Source organism: Dermacentor silvarum, chromosome 11 (genome assembly GCF_013339745.2).
Source record: "Dermacentor silvarum isolate Dsil-2018 chromosome 11, BIME_Dsil_1.4, whole genome shotgun sequence".
In the NCBI taxonomy this organism is placed as follows: Eukaryota; Metazoa; Arthropoda; class Arachnida; order Ixodida; family Ixodidae; genus Dermacentor; species Dermacentor silvarum.
Window position 1 is genome coordinate 116,926,205 of NC_051164.1, and position 15,717 is coordinate 116,941,921.

General features: G+C 51.4%; 1 protein-coding gene and 1 long non-coding RNA gene across 13 annotated transcripts in view; one reads left to right on the forward strand and one right to left on the reverse strand.

Annotated features, from left to right (window-relative positions):
- LOC119433709 (uncharacterized) overlaps window positions 1-15,717 on the reverse strand; it is a 119,450-nt gene that overhangs the window by 53,821 nt on the left and 49,912 nt on the right. The window lies entirely within an intron of this gene.
- Window positions 1-15,717, forward strand: part of LOC119433705 (GTP-binding protein 2-like) — a 74,310-nt gene that overhangs the window by 18,502 nt on the left and 40,091 nt on the right. For all 12 annotated transcript variants that reach the window (XR_005188429.2, XR_005188430.2, XM_049659330.1 and 9 more), the window contains one exon: window positions 4,492-4,586. Coding sequence is in view for 10 of the 12 variants with exons in the window: in XM_049659330.1 (XP_049515287.1) it covers window positions 4,492-4,586 (95 nt within the window). In the remaining 2 variants the exon portion in view is untranslated. The remainder of the gene's footprint in view (window positions 1-4,491; window positions 4,587-15,717) is intronic.

Sequence of the window (15,717 nt, forward strand, 5' to 3'; positions counted from 1 at the left end):
CGTCACGCGAGCAGTGGCACGTTGGAACGATCGTGTTCGTCCATCCCGGTGTTCCGCTCCGAAGCCGTTCCCAGGACTGTTCCGCGAAACATGTCAGCTAGCATGCGAGATACCACCCATGACGCCGACCCCAAGCTAGAAAGGAAAAGGTTACTCCAGTTTGCGCCCGAGTAACCCCACTGTTAGGTGGTGTTAACAGTGCAACACTCACGCCATCTCTAGTACTAATCTGCAACCACACCGTCTGCCACTGGCGCTTAGCTACGTGGAGAAGCCGGATTACAGAAAACGCAAGAGCCATGTGGGGAAAACAACATCAGGGGATGTATGAGAGTCGAGCGTCTCCACGCCGCGCATATACAGTGAAAGCTCGTTAATTCACACCTCATTAATTCGAACTGATGGTCATGGTCCGGCCACAATATATAGGCGTCTATGGGTTAACCAACTAGTTAGTTCACGCGCGCATCGGCTCCTCTATCGATAATTCGAACTGCGCGCCGCTGCGTGGTGGTATTTTATACTGCCGCCGCAAGCTTTCAAGGCTCAACGATAGATGGCGCGAGCGCAGCGGCGTCACTGTCGTCATTGCGCTCGCTCTTCGCATCGCGTGGTGGTTCGTGCCGGACGTGTCTGCGTAGTCTCCGTGTCCTTTGTGTGCTAGGCCTCGTGCACGTCAGAGCTACGAAGTCGTTCGGTGCCGTGTCGCTACGATGTGACGCTGCTCACGCCCTTGCATATGTTGGTGCGGGCCTGAGATCAGGTCACGGTAACAACTGTTGCCAATTGCTTCCGCCACAGTGGCTTTTGTGTGACCAATGAGGGCGCAGCTTGCGAGCCCGACGAGCGCGAGGCCGTGGTCATTCCTGCCGGATTGCGGGATGCGCTGGAGGACGTGACCTTCGACGACTACGTCGATGCAGATCGCTGTGCAGTGGTCTGCGGCATAATCACTGACGATGATATCATCGCGCAGGTGATTGGTGGAGAACGCCTGTCGTCGATGTAGGTGCGGATGTCGAAGAGGATGATGCACCCACGCGGCCCTCAGCTTTGGAACTAATGGAGGCTATGCGTGTCGCGCGTCTATTCTTCAGCCTCGAGGAAGACGCAGAGGATGCTTTCTGCCACGTTCGCGCGTTGGAAAACAAGGCTATGGTGATCGCATTCAAAGAAGAGAAACAGACAGTGATCACGGATTATTTTCGCAAGTAAATATTTTGAGTGATTTTCCAACAACCCGGTCTCAATTCCTGCTGTTTTTTCAATGAATTTCGTTAGTTTGAATTTCGGTTTAATTCGAACTCATTGGGCGTCCCCGCGAAATTCGAATTAAGGAGCTTTTACTGTACAGTTAAATCTCGATATAATAAAGGCGATAAAGTCAGCAATTTGCTTCATTATATTGAAATTTTGTGACATTTAAATTCGATATTTTATGCAAGTAAGTACAGTCGCCGATGGATTTTTCTTACATGGAAGAGGTCACAAAATTTGACGAATTGCCCGCAATCGGAAAAAGCAAGCTTGAATGAGAAAAAATTATTTTGTTGAATTTGAGAGTTGGCAATAAAAGATACGATTTCATGCTGTGACGACGATATCTTCACATCGGCGGTACAAAGCGAAGCCAGCCACGCTTTCGCGTGCACTCATTCACTGCAGCTGATAGTGTCGCCAGCTGTAGGACGACGTTCCTATAATGAAAAGTGCCAGCAGCGGGGAGTGAATGCTTCTCTTGCTCGAATGTGTGTTCGAAAGTCGAAATTACGCAACCTCCAGTACTAAACATGTGGAAAGACGGCGCAGATGATGCCACACCATCTCAGCTTGCTCATTCTTTGCTCACGCAGCAGATTACCTCTAAAAGAAGGTGCGCGGGCTGCATATGCACTCAGCCGAGCTGACAGCCATGCCAAGCTATGGCAGCGCTACATAAGGAGACGCGCGCCAACCTGCCCCCCACTTCTTTCCTTTCCCCCTCCCTCCACCTGCGCTTGATCACGTTGCTGCGTGTTCACTCCTCCCCCCCACCTCCCCCCTTTTCCCTTGCTCGCATGGGAAGACTGCACCACAAGTATTTTAGGTGGACCAATGGCACCTCCGGAAAGGGGGAACTTCGGTCCACGTTTTGTGCAGAGGGCCCGAGATAGCGCCACAGTACCCGTGGCCGATGCGAGGTAACATGCATGGTCGCTTCGGGGCCGCGAACGCTGCTTGAAATAGATAAAAAAGTTCAGAATTCACGCTATAACAAGCACAAAAAGATAAAAACGGCGAACAAATACGAGATTGACGATACAGCCATAGATATCTGTTGAATATGTTCAATTCACCACCGCGAAAGTTTGCGATAGGAGGATGCCTTCGCATTCGGACATGTGAAATCGTGCATTTAAACATGACAGTGAAGTCGCGTTGAAATATGACAGAAGTTAGTTCTCTTTGTTGAAGGAATGTTTACCTAGTTAGACAAAAATAACGTATTAGCCGTAGTATTACAGCACTAAAACGTACTGTCGATTACGCATAAAACATGTGTAATGAAAACAACCTTTGTTACGCTAGCTTGTCGCACATAAAACAGTGCATTTTAACGAAATGCCAGCAGCTAAGTTTGAGGCGCCGACGACGCTTTAGGGTATGAAAAAACATCCTGGTTTGGCACCGCGAGAAGAGTAGACTGTGGTGGGTATGTGTTTCCAATTCTCTGTTCCCATCCGAGTGATATTTTTCACTGTCTGTGTCTCACATAGTCGCCCAGAGACAGCATTACGACTTGGTCCTTTAAGGAACACGTCCATTTGGAAGTGTGGAGTCTTTACGAGCGTAGCTAGTCCACACAGTGGTTACGGTGCTTGGATGCTGACCGAAGTTCGCCGGTTCGATCCCGGCTGGGTGGTCGCATTTCGATGGAGGCGAAATGCTAGAGGCCCGTGTACTGTACGATCTCGGAGTACGTTAAAGAGCACCTGATTGTCGAAGTTTCTGGGGCTGCGGCATGCCTCTTAATCATATCGTGGTTTAGCACGTAAAACCCCAAATATTGTCATTGTTACAAGCGTAGCTCTCGCATGGGGAGAGAATTTTCCAGTGTGACACGGCTACGTTTGGTGGCAGGAGGGTGCGAACAGTCCGCAGGCGCCTTTCTTTCTTTTTTTCTGTCTTTGTCAAGTGAGCAGGGCAGTTGGGAAACTTTGTCGGCACGGTGTCTATTGTCAGAGCCGCCTTTCGTGGTTCACTTAAAAAAACGTGTAATTTGTAGACTGCTTCCCACGTCTTTGTCACGTACCTCGGCTCGAAGTGCTTCTCCTTCCATGTGCGGAATCCCATGGCGCCATATCTTCAAGCGGTCCGCTTCTCGGGGTGCAGCAAAAAGCTACACTTTTTCAGTGCAGGTCTTGCAGCCCAGATTTGCACCGTGGCACAAACCACTTCTTGCCCATTTCACTGTTTGCTAACACGAATAGCACAGCTAGCAAAGAATAGCAAAACAAGGGCGCAATGTGGCGACAACTGCTTCGACTAGACGGCGACCGCTCATCCACAAATGTGAAATAGGGGCCGGCTCGCCCGAATGTCGGCCACACGACCGCTCCTGCCATCTCCCGGCGTGATGGAGCGGAGGTACCGAAGTTCGACGCAGCGAGTGCACGGTGGCGGCTGTCATTCCACCTCTACTTCTAACACAGTGGACTCCACTCATCAAGCCACCATCTTTCTGAGCTCACCCTCGCATGCTGTCACTCTCACCTAAAGCAAACGGCGCGCAGCACGCAATAGGATCTTATTGCACTGGACTTTATACAGAACATAACGTTGCTCTACTTCGGCAGTGGCTCGTGGTCGTGCAGTGCACGATTTGAGGTGCGTTCACAAGCAGCCGCTTGTTATTCAACCATTTATTGTTGGACCCCCGGGTGCTCTCTCCACCTGAGCTCTATTCTGCTGAGCACTTCATTGTTGTGGCAGATGCTCACAGGCCCGCAACGAGTCGGTTACATGGGAACTTTGCTCTTGCGCTTGGTGGGCTGCTACCCAGTTAGTCCTAGCGCAGTGGATGCACATACTCGATCAGTCTTGCGGTGAGCCTTTGCCCATAAGCGCCGTGACTGTTGCACTATGTTGTATCTTGGGTTAATAAACCTGCGTTTGTTGGCAATCTGATTCTGGAGTCTTCTGTGTGCCATGTCGGAGAGTCGATGATTCCTGCCGTAGTGCCTTTGTGCATTGCAAAGTGGACGAGTGTCGTGCCCTTTCCAGACTGTCGCTTGTAGGGTAAGCCTTGTGTAAACCCATCTTCACAGTTTTCAGAGCTTTCTGTGTGGCGTGTAGTTCAACTGGTTCAACTGTGGAACTGTGTGGGAAGTGAATTATTGACATTCTGTGCAATGATGTGTCTATTGTCTGCCACATTCGTCCAGGCTGCTTAGCACAGCAGCAAGTGGTTGATGTGCGGGCATGGAATGAGTCCCTTGTCTTGATGCACAGGTCACAGTCCACACTTTGTCATGATGGTTGTGAATGCTGCAAGTGGGCTGACTGGCACGGGCCGCGACCACCTTTTGCTTGCTCTGGCTCTTCAGGTGGGTGCTATTCCTTCTGGAGGTTGTCATGTTGGTGCAGTAATTAGTGTGGTTGCCAGTGCACTGGGCCTCTACAGTAGGCAGGGGACAGCAGCATGGGGAGAGAACAGCTTCTGGTGATCGCGCAAAAGAAAGCTCAAATGAGCAACGGGGATGTTCGAAAGCAAGCAGAATACTTCACTCAAGGAACGTATTTAAATATTTGGCTATTTTAAAGTAAAGATACACTTGGAACATTCTACTTTCTTCATGCACCTTGCAGGAGGTGACTTATTCTGCTAAATCATTGGCGACAAAAATGTGTTCAAAAATTGGTCATCATCACTGATTACAACACTAGCTTGCCTTACGCAATGATAGCAAAGTGACCTGCATTTTTAGTCAATCAACTTCAGAATAGGACTTTTAGCGTACTGCGTCTTTTTTTTTTTTTTTAGTTAAAAAAAAATTCTGGGGTTTTAAATGTGCCAGAACCGCCATATGCTTTTGAGGCATGCCGTAGTGGGGGAATTCGGATTAATTTGGCCACCTGGAGTTCTTTAACGTGCACCCAGTGCACGGTACACGGACATTCTTGCATTTTGCCCCGGTCGAAATGCGGCCGCCACGGCCAGGATACGATCCCGTGCCTTCGGGCTTAGCAGCTACTACGCCACCACGGCGGGTAGTGTTCCATCTCAAATTTTGCATCAACATATGTTCTGCTTAAGCTCCTAAAGCATCATTGTTTACCGAGAAGAAGGCAAGGAACCGAGGTGTCTGATTTTCAACCATATGAAGACATGAAAAGTGCAGGGGAAATTATGTGGTGTCTTAATTAAAACGTAGAATGATAAGATAAGGAAATGAAAGTGGACGAAAAAACAACTTGCCACCGGTGGGAGCCGTACTCACATTTTCCACATTACACATGTGATGTTCTATCAATTGAGCCACATTTTTCGGTATTTATGTATGTGTACAACATCTGACCCTTGGAGTGTTGCCAAAGCCACTCGTGTGGCTCAAACTGGTCTTGCCAGCTTACGCCATAAGCACCAACAATGGGTGATCGCCACGAAGACGTATCGGAGTTAAGCAAGAGATGCGCTTGGACTTGTAGGACCAAACGCAAAAGAAAAATAAATAAAACGAAAGGTTGGACGATTCAGTATTGCAACACGCTAATAAAGAGTTTAAGGAATTAGAATGAGCGCACTTGCCATAATCCAGCCACCTGGTATGTATGAGCACCCAAAAAAGCATCTGCTATGCTGATTATAATGCATTAATATAGAAAGCCAGCAAGTGATGTGCTGGCGTGTGGGTCGGACCCCCTAGGGGCCACGAGAACGTCTGCAAAAATGAATGCAGGCCTTTTACTGCCCCCAAGGGTTCAAATCGCCACAGGCATGTCCGAAATAGCTCTGAATGCCTGCCAATACATACACTTATTAGGCGTATCGGTTTCTCGTAATTTGACAAGAGAGTGCATGCGTGTATGATTAAGGAATACATACTGTGTCCCGTGACCGTTGCCCCTTCCCACTCTTGGTATGCGTCACCACAATACTTCGTGTACGTTTCACTGCGTAACACTGTCACATGTAAGAGGTCGCCCGTGGCGAGAAAAGAAGACGACGAAGATCGCGGAGCGTTCCGAACGGCACGAGCGCTCGAGGCACGCGATTCGAGGCGTAATCCGCGAGGCAGAAGCATCGAAGCAGTATTATCGATGTGGCTCTCGAGCTGGAAGGTCGCCTCGTCAGCCATGCTCTGACGACGGGAGAGCGGAGGACCCGGCCACGAAGTCGTGAGACTGGCAAGGCCCAGGTGTAGCTGTAGTCCTCGGAGACGTCCGGGTGAAGCTCCTGGGACCGGCCACTGCTGCTCACGGTGGTTCCGGTCTTCTTCTCGAGAATCCCTCTTCCTCAGCCAAGCCCGTTCAACCGATAATCACCGTGCTACCGGGCCGCCACGCAGATCGTCGGAGGGCGAGGAACGCTGAATTAGGCCTAACCCGACAAGTGACATGTCTGCGGCGGCTACCGGAGCTCCAGCCACGCACTCGGCCAGGTCAACGGAACCGCGAGTCGTCGGCACGTACGGCATCAGCGACGCCCCGAAAGAACCAGTCGTGAGGCCTAACCTGTCGAACTTCTCAGCCATGTCAGCGCCAGCGACCGGGTTACGGGCTTCTACTAAGCTGGACTTCAAGTTGATGGACCGATCACAGGGCAGCTACGATTGAGCGAGGGCCGGCGAGAGCAACGACAGAGAGAAAGGCTCATCAAGATTCATCATCATCATCATCATCAGCCTATTTTATGTCCACTGCAGGACGAAGGGCTCTCCCTGCGATCTCCAATTACCCCTGTCTTGCGCCAGCGTATTCCAACTTGCGCCTGCAAATTTCCTAACTTCATCATCCCATCTGGTTTTCTGCCGACCTCGACTGTGCTTCCCTTCTCTTGGTATCCATTCTGTAACCCTAATGGTCCACCGGTTATCCATCCTATGCATTACATGGCCTGCCCAGCTCCATTTCTTCCGCTTAATGTCAACTAGAATATCGGCTATCCCCGTTTGTTCTCTGATCCACACCGCTCTCTTCCTGTCTCTTAACGTTAGTCCTAAGATTTTTCGTTCCATCGCTCTTTGTGCGGTACTTAACTTGTTCTCGAGCTTCTTTGTTAACCTCCAAGTTTCTGCCCCATATGTTAGCACCGGTAGAATGCAATGATTGTACACTTTTCAACGACAGTGGTAAGCTCATCAAGATTGCCGCCGGGAAAATATGAGCAACAGCGACGAACTGAGTGAGAGATATTTATTCTTGCAGGGAGAGAACAGTAGGCCAGAGTTGCCAGACTCTCGTGCGAGAAACGCCCAGGACTAACGTAGAGGAAATTAAGGGCATGTTTATAGATTCAATAGGTTGTATGTTGGTGAACATTTCTTTGTTTATTGTGTTTTAGTTTAGTGTGTGTTAGTTTGTGAGCTTTATTTTTAGTTTGAGTTTTGCATTTGAGTGTGATTAAAAATATGCTTGCTGTGTTGCCATGCGTCTTCCCTCTCCATCTCTAATAACACTCGCACGCCCCCGAGATCAGTGACAAAACACATGACAAACACTACTGTATTGACGTGAAGCTGACTTTTGGCCGCATTTCGATGGGGGCGAAATGCAAAAACACCCGTGTACTTAGATTTAGGTGCACGTTAAAGAACCCCAGGTGGTCAAAATTTCCGGAGTCCCCCACTACGGCGTGCCTCATAATCAGAACTGGTTTTGGCATGTAAAACCCCATAATTTAATTTTAAAAATTTTTTTGGAACCGGCATTATGTAACACGCCGTGCTTTCCGAGCTTCAAAGCCATTGGCGAGGATTAGAAAGGCAGAGTCAGTGCCATTGCTGACAGCGGCGAATTCTTTCAACCAAAAGACGCTTAACCTTGCACTTGGTCACGCAACGCTTGAAACAGTGAAGCTGGGCGATTGTAGCCCAGCATTTTCCAGAAGTGCGCGCAAAGTTCTCATCTTATTACTCATGATGATGATAATTTCTTTTTGTGTGTCTCGGACTTATGGCCATCACTGTGCGTAGCATAGCGCTGCTTGTAACACCGACACCGCGCTCCAATGCCGACACCGCGTTCCAGGAGACTTCCTCTGTGAATGCGTTTCTCTTTCACTAATAGTGCGTGAAACCTATTCACCTCGCAGAGCATGAGCGTACAAACTCGCCAGCTGTGGACGAAGACAGCGACGCTCGAACGCAATCATATGGTTCGCATAAATGCACGTTCTGCAAGCGTGGCTCTATAGCCTAGTGGTTACGACGAGGAAGGCGCCTGGAGGTGGAGAAGAGAATCGCCGCCAGGGAAAGTACGAAGGAGCGCTACGAGGTGTGCGGCAAAGCAGCATCACCTAAAGGAAAGTCTAGGTGGCGTTCAGCAAAGCGGGGAAAGAGAAAAGAGGCCAAGTGTCAGGGAGAAGAAAGGTAGGCGGAGGCGTGCTGGGTTGACCTCTGGAACTTGCTACGGGTGCTGTGTGCGGAATGGACGTGTACTGGGTTCGTCGCATAAGTGGCCTGCCAGTGAAATCGGCGATGGGATGTTTGAAGCGGAGAAGGAGTGAGTGCCGGAGGAGGAAGGCGCCTGGAGGTGGAGAAGAGAATCGCCGCCGGGGAAAGTACGAAGGAGCACTATGAGGGGGTGCGCGGCAAAGCAGCATCACCTAGAGGAAAGTCTAGGTGGCGTTCAGCAAAGCGGGGAAGGAGAAAAGAGGCCAAGTGTCATGGAGAAGAAAGGTAGGCGGAGGCGTGCTGGGTTGACCTCCTCTGGCACTTCCTACGGGTGCTGTGTGCGGAATGGACGTTTACTGGGTTCGTCGCATAAGTGGCGTGCCAGTGAAATCGGCGATGGGATGTTTGAAGCGGCGAAGGAGTGAGTGCCGGAGGAGGAAGGCGCCTGGAGGTGGAGAAGAGAATCGCCGCCGGGGAAAGTACGAAGGAGCACTATGAGGGGGTGCGCGGCAAAGCAGCATCACCTAGAGGAAAGTCTAGGTGGCGTTCAGCAAAGCGGGGAAGGAGAAAAGAGGCCAAGTGTCATGGAGAAGAAAGGTAGGCGGAGGCGTGCTGGGTTGACCTCCTCTGGCACTTCCTACGGGTGCTGTGTGCGGAATGGACGTTTACTGGGTTCGTCGCATAAGTGGCGTGCCAGTGAAATCGGCGATGGGATGTTTGAAGTGGCGAAGGAGTGAGTGCCGGAGGAGGAAGGCGCCTGGAGGTGGAGAAGAGAATCGCCGCCGGGGAAAGTACAAAGGAGCGCTACGAGGTGTGCGGCAAAGCAGCATCACCTAGAGGAAAGTCTAGGTGGCGTTCAGCAAAGCGGGGAAGGAGAAAAGAGGCCAAGTGTCATGGAGAAGAAAGGTAGGCGGAGGCGTGCTGGGTTGACCTCTGGCACTTGCTACGAGTGCTGTGTGCGGAATGGACGTGTACTGGGTTCGTCGCATAAGTGGCCTGCCAGTGAAATCGGCGATGGGATGTTTGAAGTGGCGAAGGAGTGAGTGCCGGAGGAGAAAGGCGCCTGGAGGTGGAGAAGAGAATCGCCGCCGGGGAAAGTACGAAGGAGCACTATGAGGGGGTGCGCGGCAAAGCAGCATCACCTAGAGGAAAGTCTAGGTGGCGTTCAGCAAAGCGGGAAAGGAGAAAAGAGGCCAAGTGTCATGGAGAAGAAAGGTAGGCGGAGGCGTGCTGGGTTGACCTCTGGCACTTGCTACGGGTGCTGTGTGCGGAATGGACGTTTACTGGGTCCGTCGCATAAGTGGCGTGCCAGTGAAATCGGCGATGGGATGTTTGAAGTGGCGAAGGAGTGAGTGCCGGAGGAGAAAGGCGCCTGGAGGTGGAGAAGAGAATCGTCGCCGGGGAAAGTATGAAGGAGCACGATGAGGCACGCTCCTTCGTACTTTCATTTTCATTTCATTCAACAATTTCATTTTCCTTTCTTAACGTGACAACGTTTTTTAACTTTCTTTTGTGACAGTCAGTACCAATCGCTGCTAAAATCAACCCGCCATAACTTTTTCACTCACGATCTGCCATCAATGTTAACCAACAACCCAAGAAAGTTTTGGCGCACTATAAACCCTTGTAATCATCCCGACATCACCCTTTCAAATGCTACCGGTGACGCGATTCCCAAGGACGAGTGCGCGCAGGTCCTAAATAATTTCTTTTTGTCAGTGTTTACTCGAGAGGACGTTACGACATCGCCAACTGTAATCCCTTTTTCTGTTAACTCAATGCCTGAAATAGTTATTGACGAAGCCGGTATCTTTTCCTTACTCAGCAAACTTAAAACGACTTCAGCATCTGATCACCTTAGATTCAATAACAAGATACTAAAAAATGTTGCTCAGGGCATTCATCGCATCTTATCTGCTCTCTTTACTCAGTGCTTGTCGTCTGGTTTAATCCCTGAAGACTGGCGAATCGCTAAAATAACACCCATCTTTAAATCTGGAGATCATTCATCCTCACTTAATTATAGGCCAATATCATTAACTAGCACCATTTGCAAACTTCTGGAACATATTGTCACGAGCAATGGCGTGAACGCCGTCGCTCTCCTTCTCCGGCTTCCTCTGGACACCACCCGGGAAACTAGCCAGTGCAGCTCCGGAAGGTGAGGCTGCATTGGCGACAAGGACCGCAAAACCTCTATCGACCCCTACTTCAAGACGCAATTTGCTCGGTGTTCTCGTCGACGGCATGCCCGTTACTGCTCTCATCGATACTGGCGCCCACATATCTGTTATGAGTTCTACGCTCCGACGCCGCCTACGCAAAGTGCTGACACCTGCCGTCTCTCCTACTCTGCGAGTAGCTGACGGCACCCGAACACCTGTTCTTGGTATGTGCACTGCCCGCGTTACTGTTGCCGGCCATCACACTTCAGTTCTCTTCGCCGTTCTCGACGCTTGCCCACATGATGTCATTCTTGGCATTGACTTCTTGAGCGCCCACTCTGCCCTCATCGATTGTTCTTCTGTCATTTTGCGGCCCGAACTGCCATTGTGTCCTGATGACGCCGCATCAAGTAACACTCGCCTACGTTCCCTGGAGTTTCTACGACTACCCGCGCAGGCTGCTACCTACGTCCTTATGTCACCATTTCCCCCAGTCCCTGATGGTGAATATGTGGTCGCTCCCCTCACAGATCTGATCCTTTCGCGCAACATCGCACTTCCCCATACCGTAGTGCTTATTGCCAACAACAAAACATTGCTTCCAGTCCTAAACTTTTCTACTTCGACCCATGTTCTTCCTCAAGGAATTTCACTAGCCGAACTGTCACCTTTGGAAGAATGTATTGTTTCTGCATTCGCTGCTGACGCTGAGACCGCGACGCAACCTGCCATACCGGCGCCAACCCAGGCACTTCTGGACAAAATGATATCCCCCGACCTCCTACCTTCCCAAAGTGCAGCACTCCGTGGTGTCCTATTTTCGTACCTTGACGTATTTGATGTTGCGAACAGTCCACTAGGACGTACACATGTAGTGGCCCACCGCATCGACACTGGAGACGCCAGCCCCCTTCACAAGCACCCTTACCGAGTATCTCACTCTGAGCGCGAAGTCATCCAAAAGGAGGTAGAGAAAATGCTTGATAAAGATGTTATAGAGCCTTCCTCTAGCCCTTGGGCATCCCCTGTAGTGCTTGTGAAAAAGAAGGACAACAGCTGGCAGTTCTGCGTCGATTATCGCCATCTCAATCGGGTAACGAAGAAGGATGTGTATCCTCTCCCACGAATTGATGATGCGCTCGACTGCCTCCATGGTGCCAAATATTTCTCGTCGCTAGATCTCCGCTCGGGATACTGGCAAATTGCCGTCGATGACCGCGACCGCGAGAAGACCGCATTCATCACACCCGACGGCCTCTACCAATTTAAGGTTATGCCTTTTGGGTTGTGTAATGCTCCTGCAACTTTTGAACGCATGATGGACACTCTTCTACGCTGGTCTGAAATGGTCGACCTGTCTTTGTTATCTGGATGACGTCATCGTTTTCTCGCCCAGCTTTGACAGCCACCTCCCTCGTCTGTCGGCCATTCTCGACATCTTTCGCCGGGCTGGCCTCCAGCTCAATTCATCTAAGTGTACCTTTGGGCGCCGCCAGATCAAATTACTTGGACACTTAGTCGACGCTACTGGTGTCCAACCAAACCCTGACAAGGTCCGTGCCGTCCGCGAGTTCCCAGTTCCACGGTCCACTCAAGAAGTACGCAGCTTTCTTGGGCTCTGCTCCTACTTTCGCCGCTTTGTTCTCAACTTCGCGGACATTGCTCGACCCCTCATGGACCTACTCAAAAAGGATGCGGCCTTTTCTTGGGGCGTGGACCAAGCGTCTTCCTTTGCGTCGTTGATTTCTGCCCTCACTACACCACCTGTGCTGGCTCATTTTGACCCGGCTGCTAGAACAGAACTTCGCACTGATGCAAGCGGCCATGGCATTGGTGCTATCCTCGCCCAAATACAGAACGGAGCCAACCGTGTGATAGCGTATGCTAGTCGTCTTCTGTCATAGTCGGAGAAGAATTACACCATTACTGAGCGGGAGTGCTTAGCTCTCGTCTGGGCTGTCGTGAAATTCCGTCCGTACCTATATGGACGGCCGTTCGTGGTCATAACAGATCATCATGCGCTCTGCTGGCTTTCAACACTCGAAAGACCCCACAGGGAGGCTCGGCCGTTGGGCATTACGATTACAGGAGTACACGTTCTCGGTAGTGTACAAATCTGGCAAGTTACACAATGACGCCGATTGCCTCTCCCGCCATCCCGTTGAACCTTCAGACTCCACTGAAACGGACCCCGACACCTATGTCTTGGCGATAACAGACTTCACCCATGTGGCCGACGAACAACGTCGAGATCCATCTTTGCTCTCTCTTATTAACCGTCTGCAATCCGGCACCCTCGACCCTTCCCTCAACTTGTTCTTGCTTCAGGATAACGTTCTTTACCGCCGCAACATGCACCCCGACGGCGCAGAACTCCTGCTCGTTGTCCCGCATCATCTGCGCAGGGATGTCCTCATCCAGTTTCATGATGCGCCTACTTCCGGGCACTTAGGCGTCTCCAGAACTTATGATTGCATACGACGACGCTTTTTCTGGAAGGGCCTTTATCGGTCCGTTCGCCGCTACGTAACATCTTGTGACCTGTGTCAGCGTCGGAAGAAACCTGCGACTCTACCCGCTGGTCTCCTTCAGCCAATTGAGCCATTTTATCGAGTGGGCCTGGACTTGCTGGGTCCCTTTCCAATTTCCACGAAAGGCAACAAATTGATTGCAGTCGCTACGGATTATACCACTCGATTTGCCATTACTCAAGCGTTGCCAACCAGCTGCGCCACAGACGTAGCCGACTTCCTACTGTACGACGGCATCCTCCAACATGGTGCTCCACGTCACCTACTCACAGATCGCGGTCGCTGCTTCCTGTCTCGTGTGGTTGACGATCTACTTCGATCATGTGCTACTCATCACAACTTCACGACCTCATATCACCCTCAAACTAATGGACTCACCGAACGCTTAAACCGTACACTGACCGACATGCTTTCCATGTACGTTTCCGATGACCACCATGATTGGGACGTTGCGCTCCCGTTCGTCACATTTGCATACAACTCATCGCGTCATGAAACTGCCGGCTACTCACCCTTCTATCTTCTCTTTGGACGCCATCCCTTACTACCCTTTGACACCTTGCTCCCTTCTGATCCGGCCTCCACGTCCACGACTTCCTATGCGCAAGATGTCATCACGCGTGCGCTCGTCGCGCGCACAGTAGCCCGTGCTCGGCTCACGTCATCGCAGACCGCACAAATGGCCATCTACGATCGTCGACACCGGGATACTGATTTTCCACCGGGCTCTCTCGTCCTTCTCTGGCTCCCATCTCGTCGTGTCGGCCTGTGTGAAAAGTTAATGTCGCGGTACGTCGGACCCTATCGCGTGCTGCGCCAGGTGACTCCTGTCACCTATGAGATATCTCCCATGGCATCCACCTCATCGACTGCCGCACCGCGAACTGACATCGTACATGTTTCCCGCCTCAAACTTTACAACTGTGATAATCCATTTTGATCGCAACAAGCACCGGGACGGTGCTTCATCGGCCGGGGATAATGTCACGAGCAATGGCAAAGACAAAGACATTGTAGTGGGGCTGGGTCAGAGGCTCTCTTGTCGGACTGAAAACCTGCTGGAACCTGTGCGCTCTGTGCAGTCTTGACTAGGCAAGCGCTAGCCGTTCACGGTTAATTAAATACTCCCCGTAACAATATAATTCACTCGCAGGTAATTAAATATCTGGAAGAGCATAACATCATTTTCAAATACCAACACGGCTTTCGAAAGGGCTACTCGTGCGACACTCAACTTGCCGGGTTCGTTCATGATTTACATTCTTCTGTTGACGCTAGCATACAAACTGATGCAATTTTTCTAGATTTTTCCAAAGCCTTTGACCGTGTGCCTCATCACAGGTTGCTAATCAAATTAGCACAGGTTAATATTGTCGGGATATGGGGGGATGCAAACGGCCCTCTGCCTCGACACACCGAGCCCCGCGGTTGGCGCATGCCTGCGCATCAACCGCGGTCCGGTACAAGCTCGAGGAAACAATAGACGACAACCACGTGTACACTCGGAAAGCATTTATTACGACTGCAACTAACACTTCGAGCAGGCCAGCTAGCTATAGTTGACATCGCTGAGGGTTCTCTCGAAGAGAATAATACACTAGGTAAAGAAGGGCTTCCGACTTACCAACTGGGGAATACGGGCGGCCGCGGCGATTGCCGCGGCAAGAACGCGGTTGACTAACCACGTGCGGGAATACGGGAGCGGCGGCGGAGACTTCCGCCATCGCCGCTTGCTGAGGACCAAAGAGACCTGGGCGATATCAGCGGGATCTCACGTGACCCACCCGGTGGCGCTGATAGCGCTTGCGATTCCCGCCCGCCGCCCGCGGAAGGAAAGTTTCCCCTCTCCCAACTCTCCCTGGCACGCATGCGCTTGACGCGACGTTCGCTGCCCGTGCGGCGGTTATCCCTCGCTGCCCGTGCGGCGGTTCCCACATCCCTCCACCCTTAAATATTGCCCTACGACGCAGAAATCGCTGGAACGACGGCATTGACAAAGTATCCGGGCAGATGCGATGGTAAACTCCGGCAGGAAATGTCCGAATCCACGTTGATAGGCAGCACAGTCCTGTGTGGCCCCCGCCCACATGTGGCAGCCGTCAAAGTGGTTGACGATGACGGGGGCTGAAGATGGCTTGCCCTCAAGATGCGCGCCGCCATGTCCACCCGGGAACAGCGGGTCAGGACTTTCTCGAAGCGGCGCGCGCGCCGGCACGATGAACCTCGCACCGTCGTGGGAGTATGATGGTAGGCCTCCCTCCTCGTGGCTGTCATGTGCTGCTGCATCGGGCCGCGAACAGGGAGGGGCCGAGACAGCAGGCAGGGACGTGGACCATGGCAGCAATAGCAAGTCGAGGCGGCTTCACTCGTTCTGCAAAGTCGCTCAAATGCACTCCACAAACACTTAAAATTAAGTCAGTAGAGGCC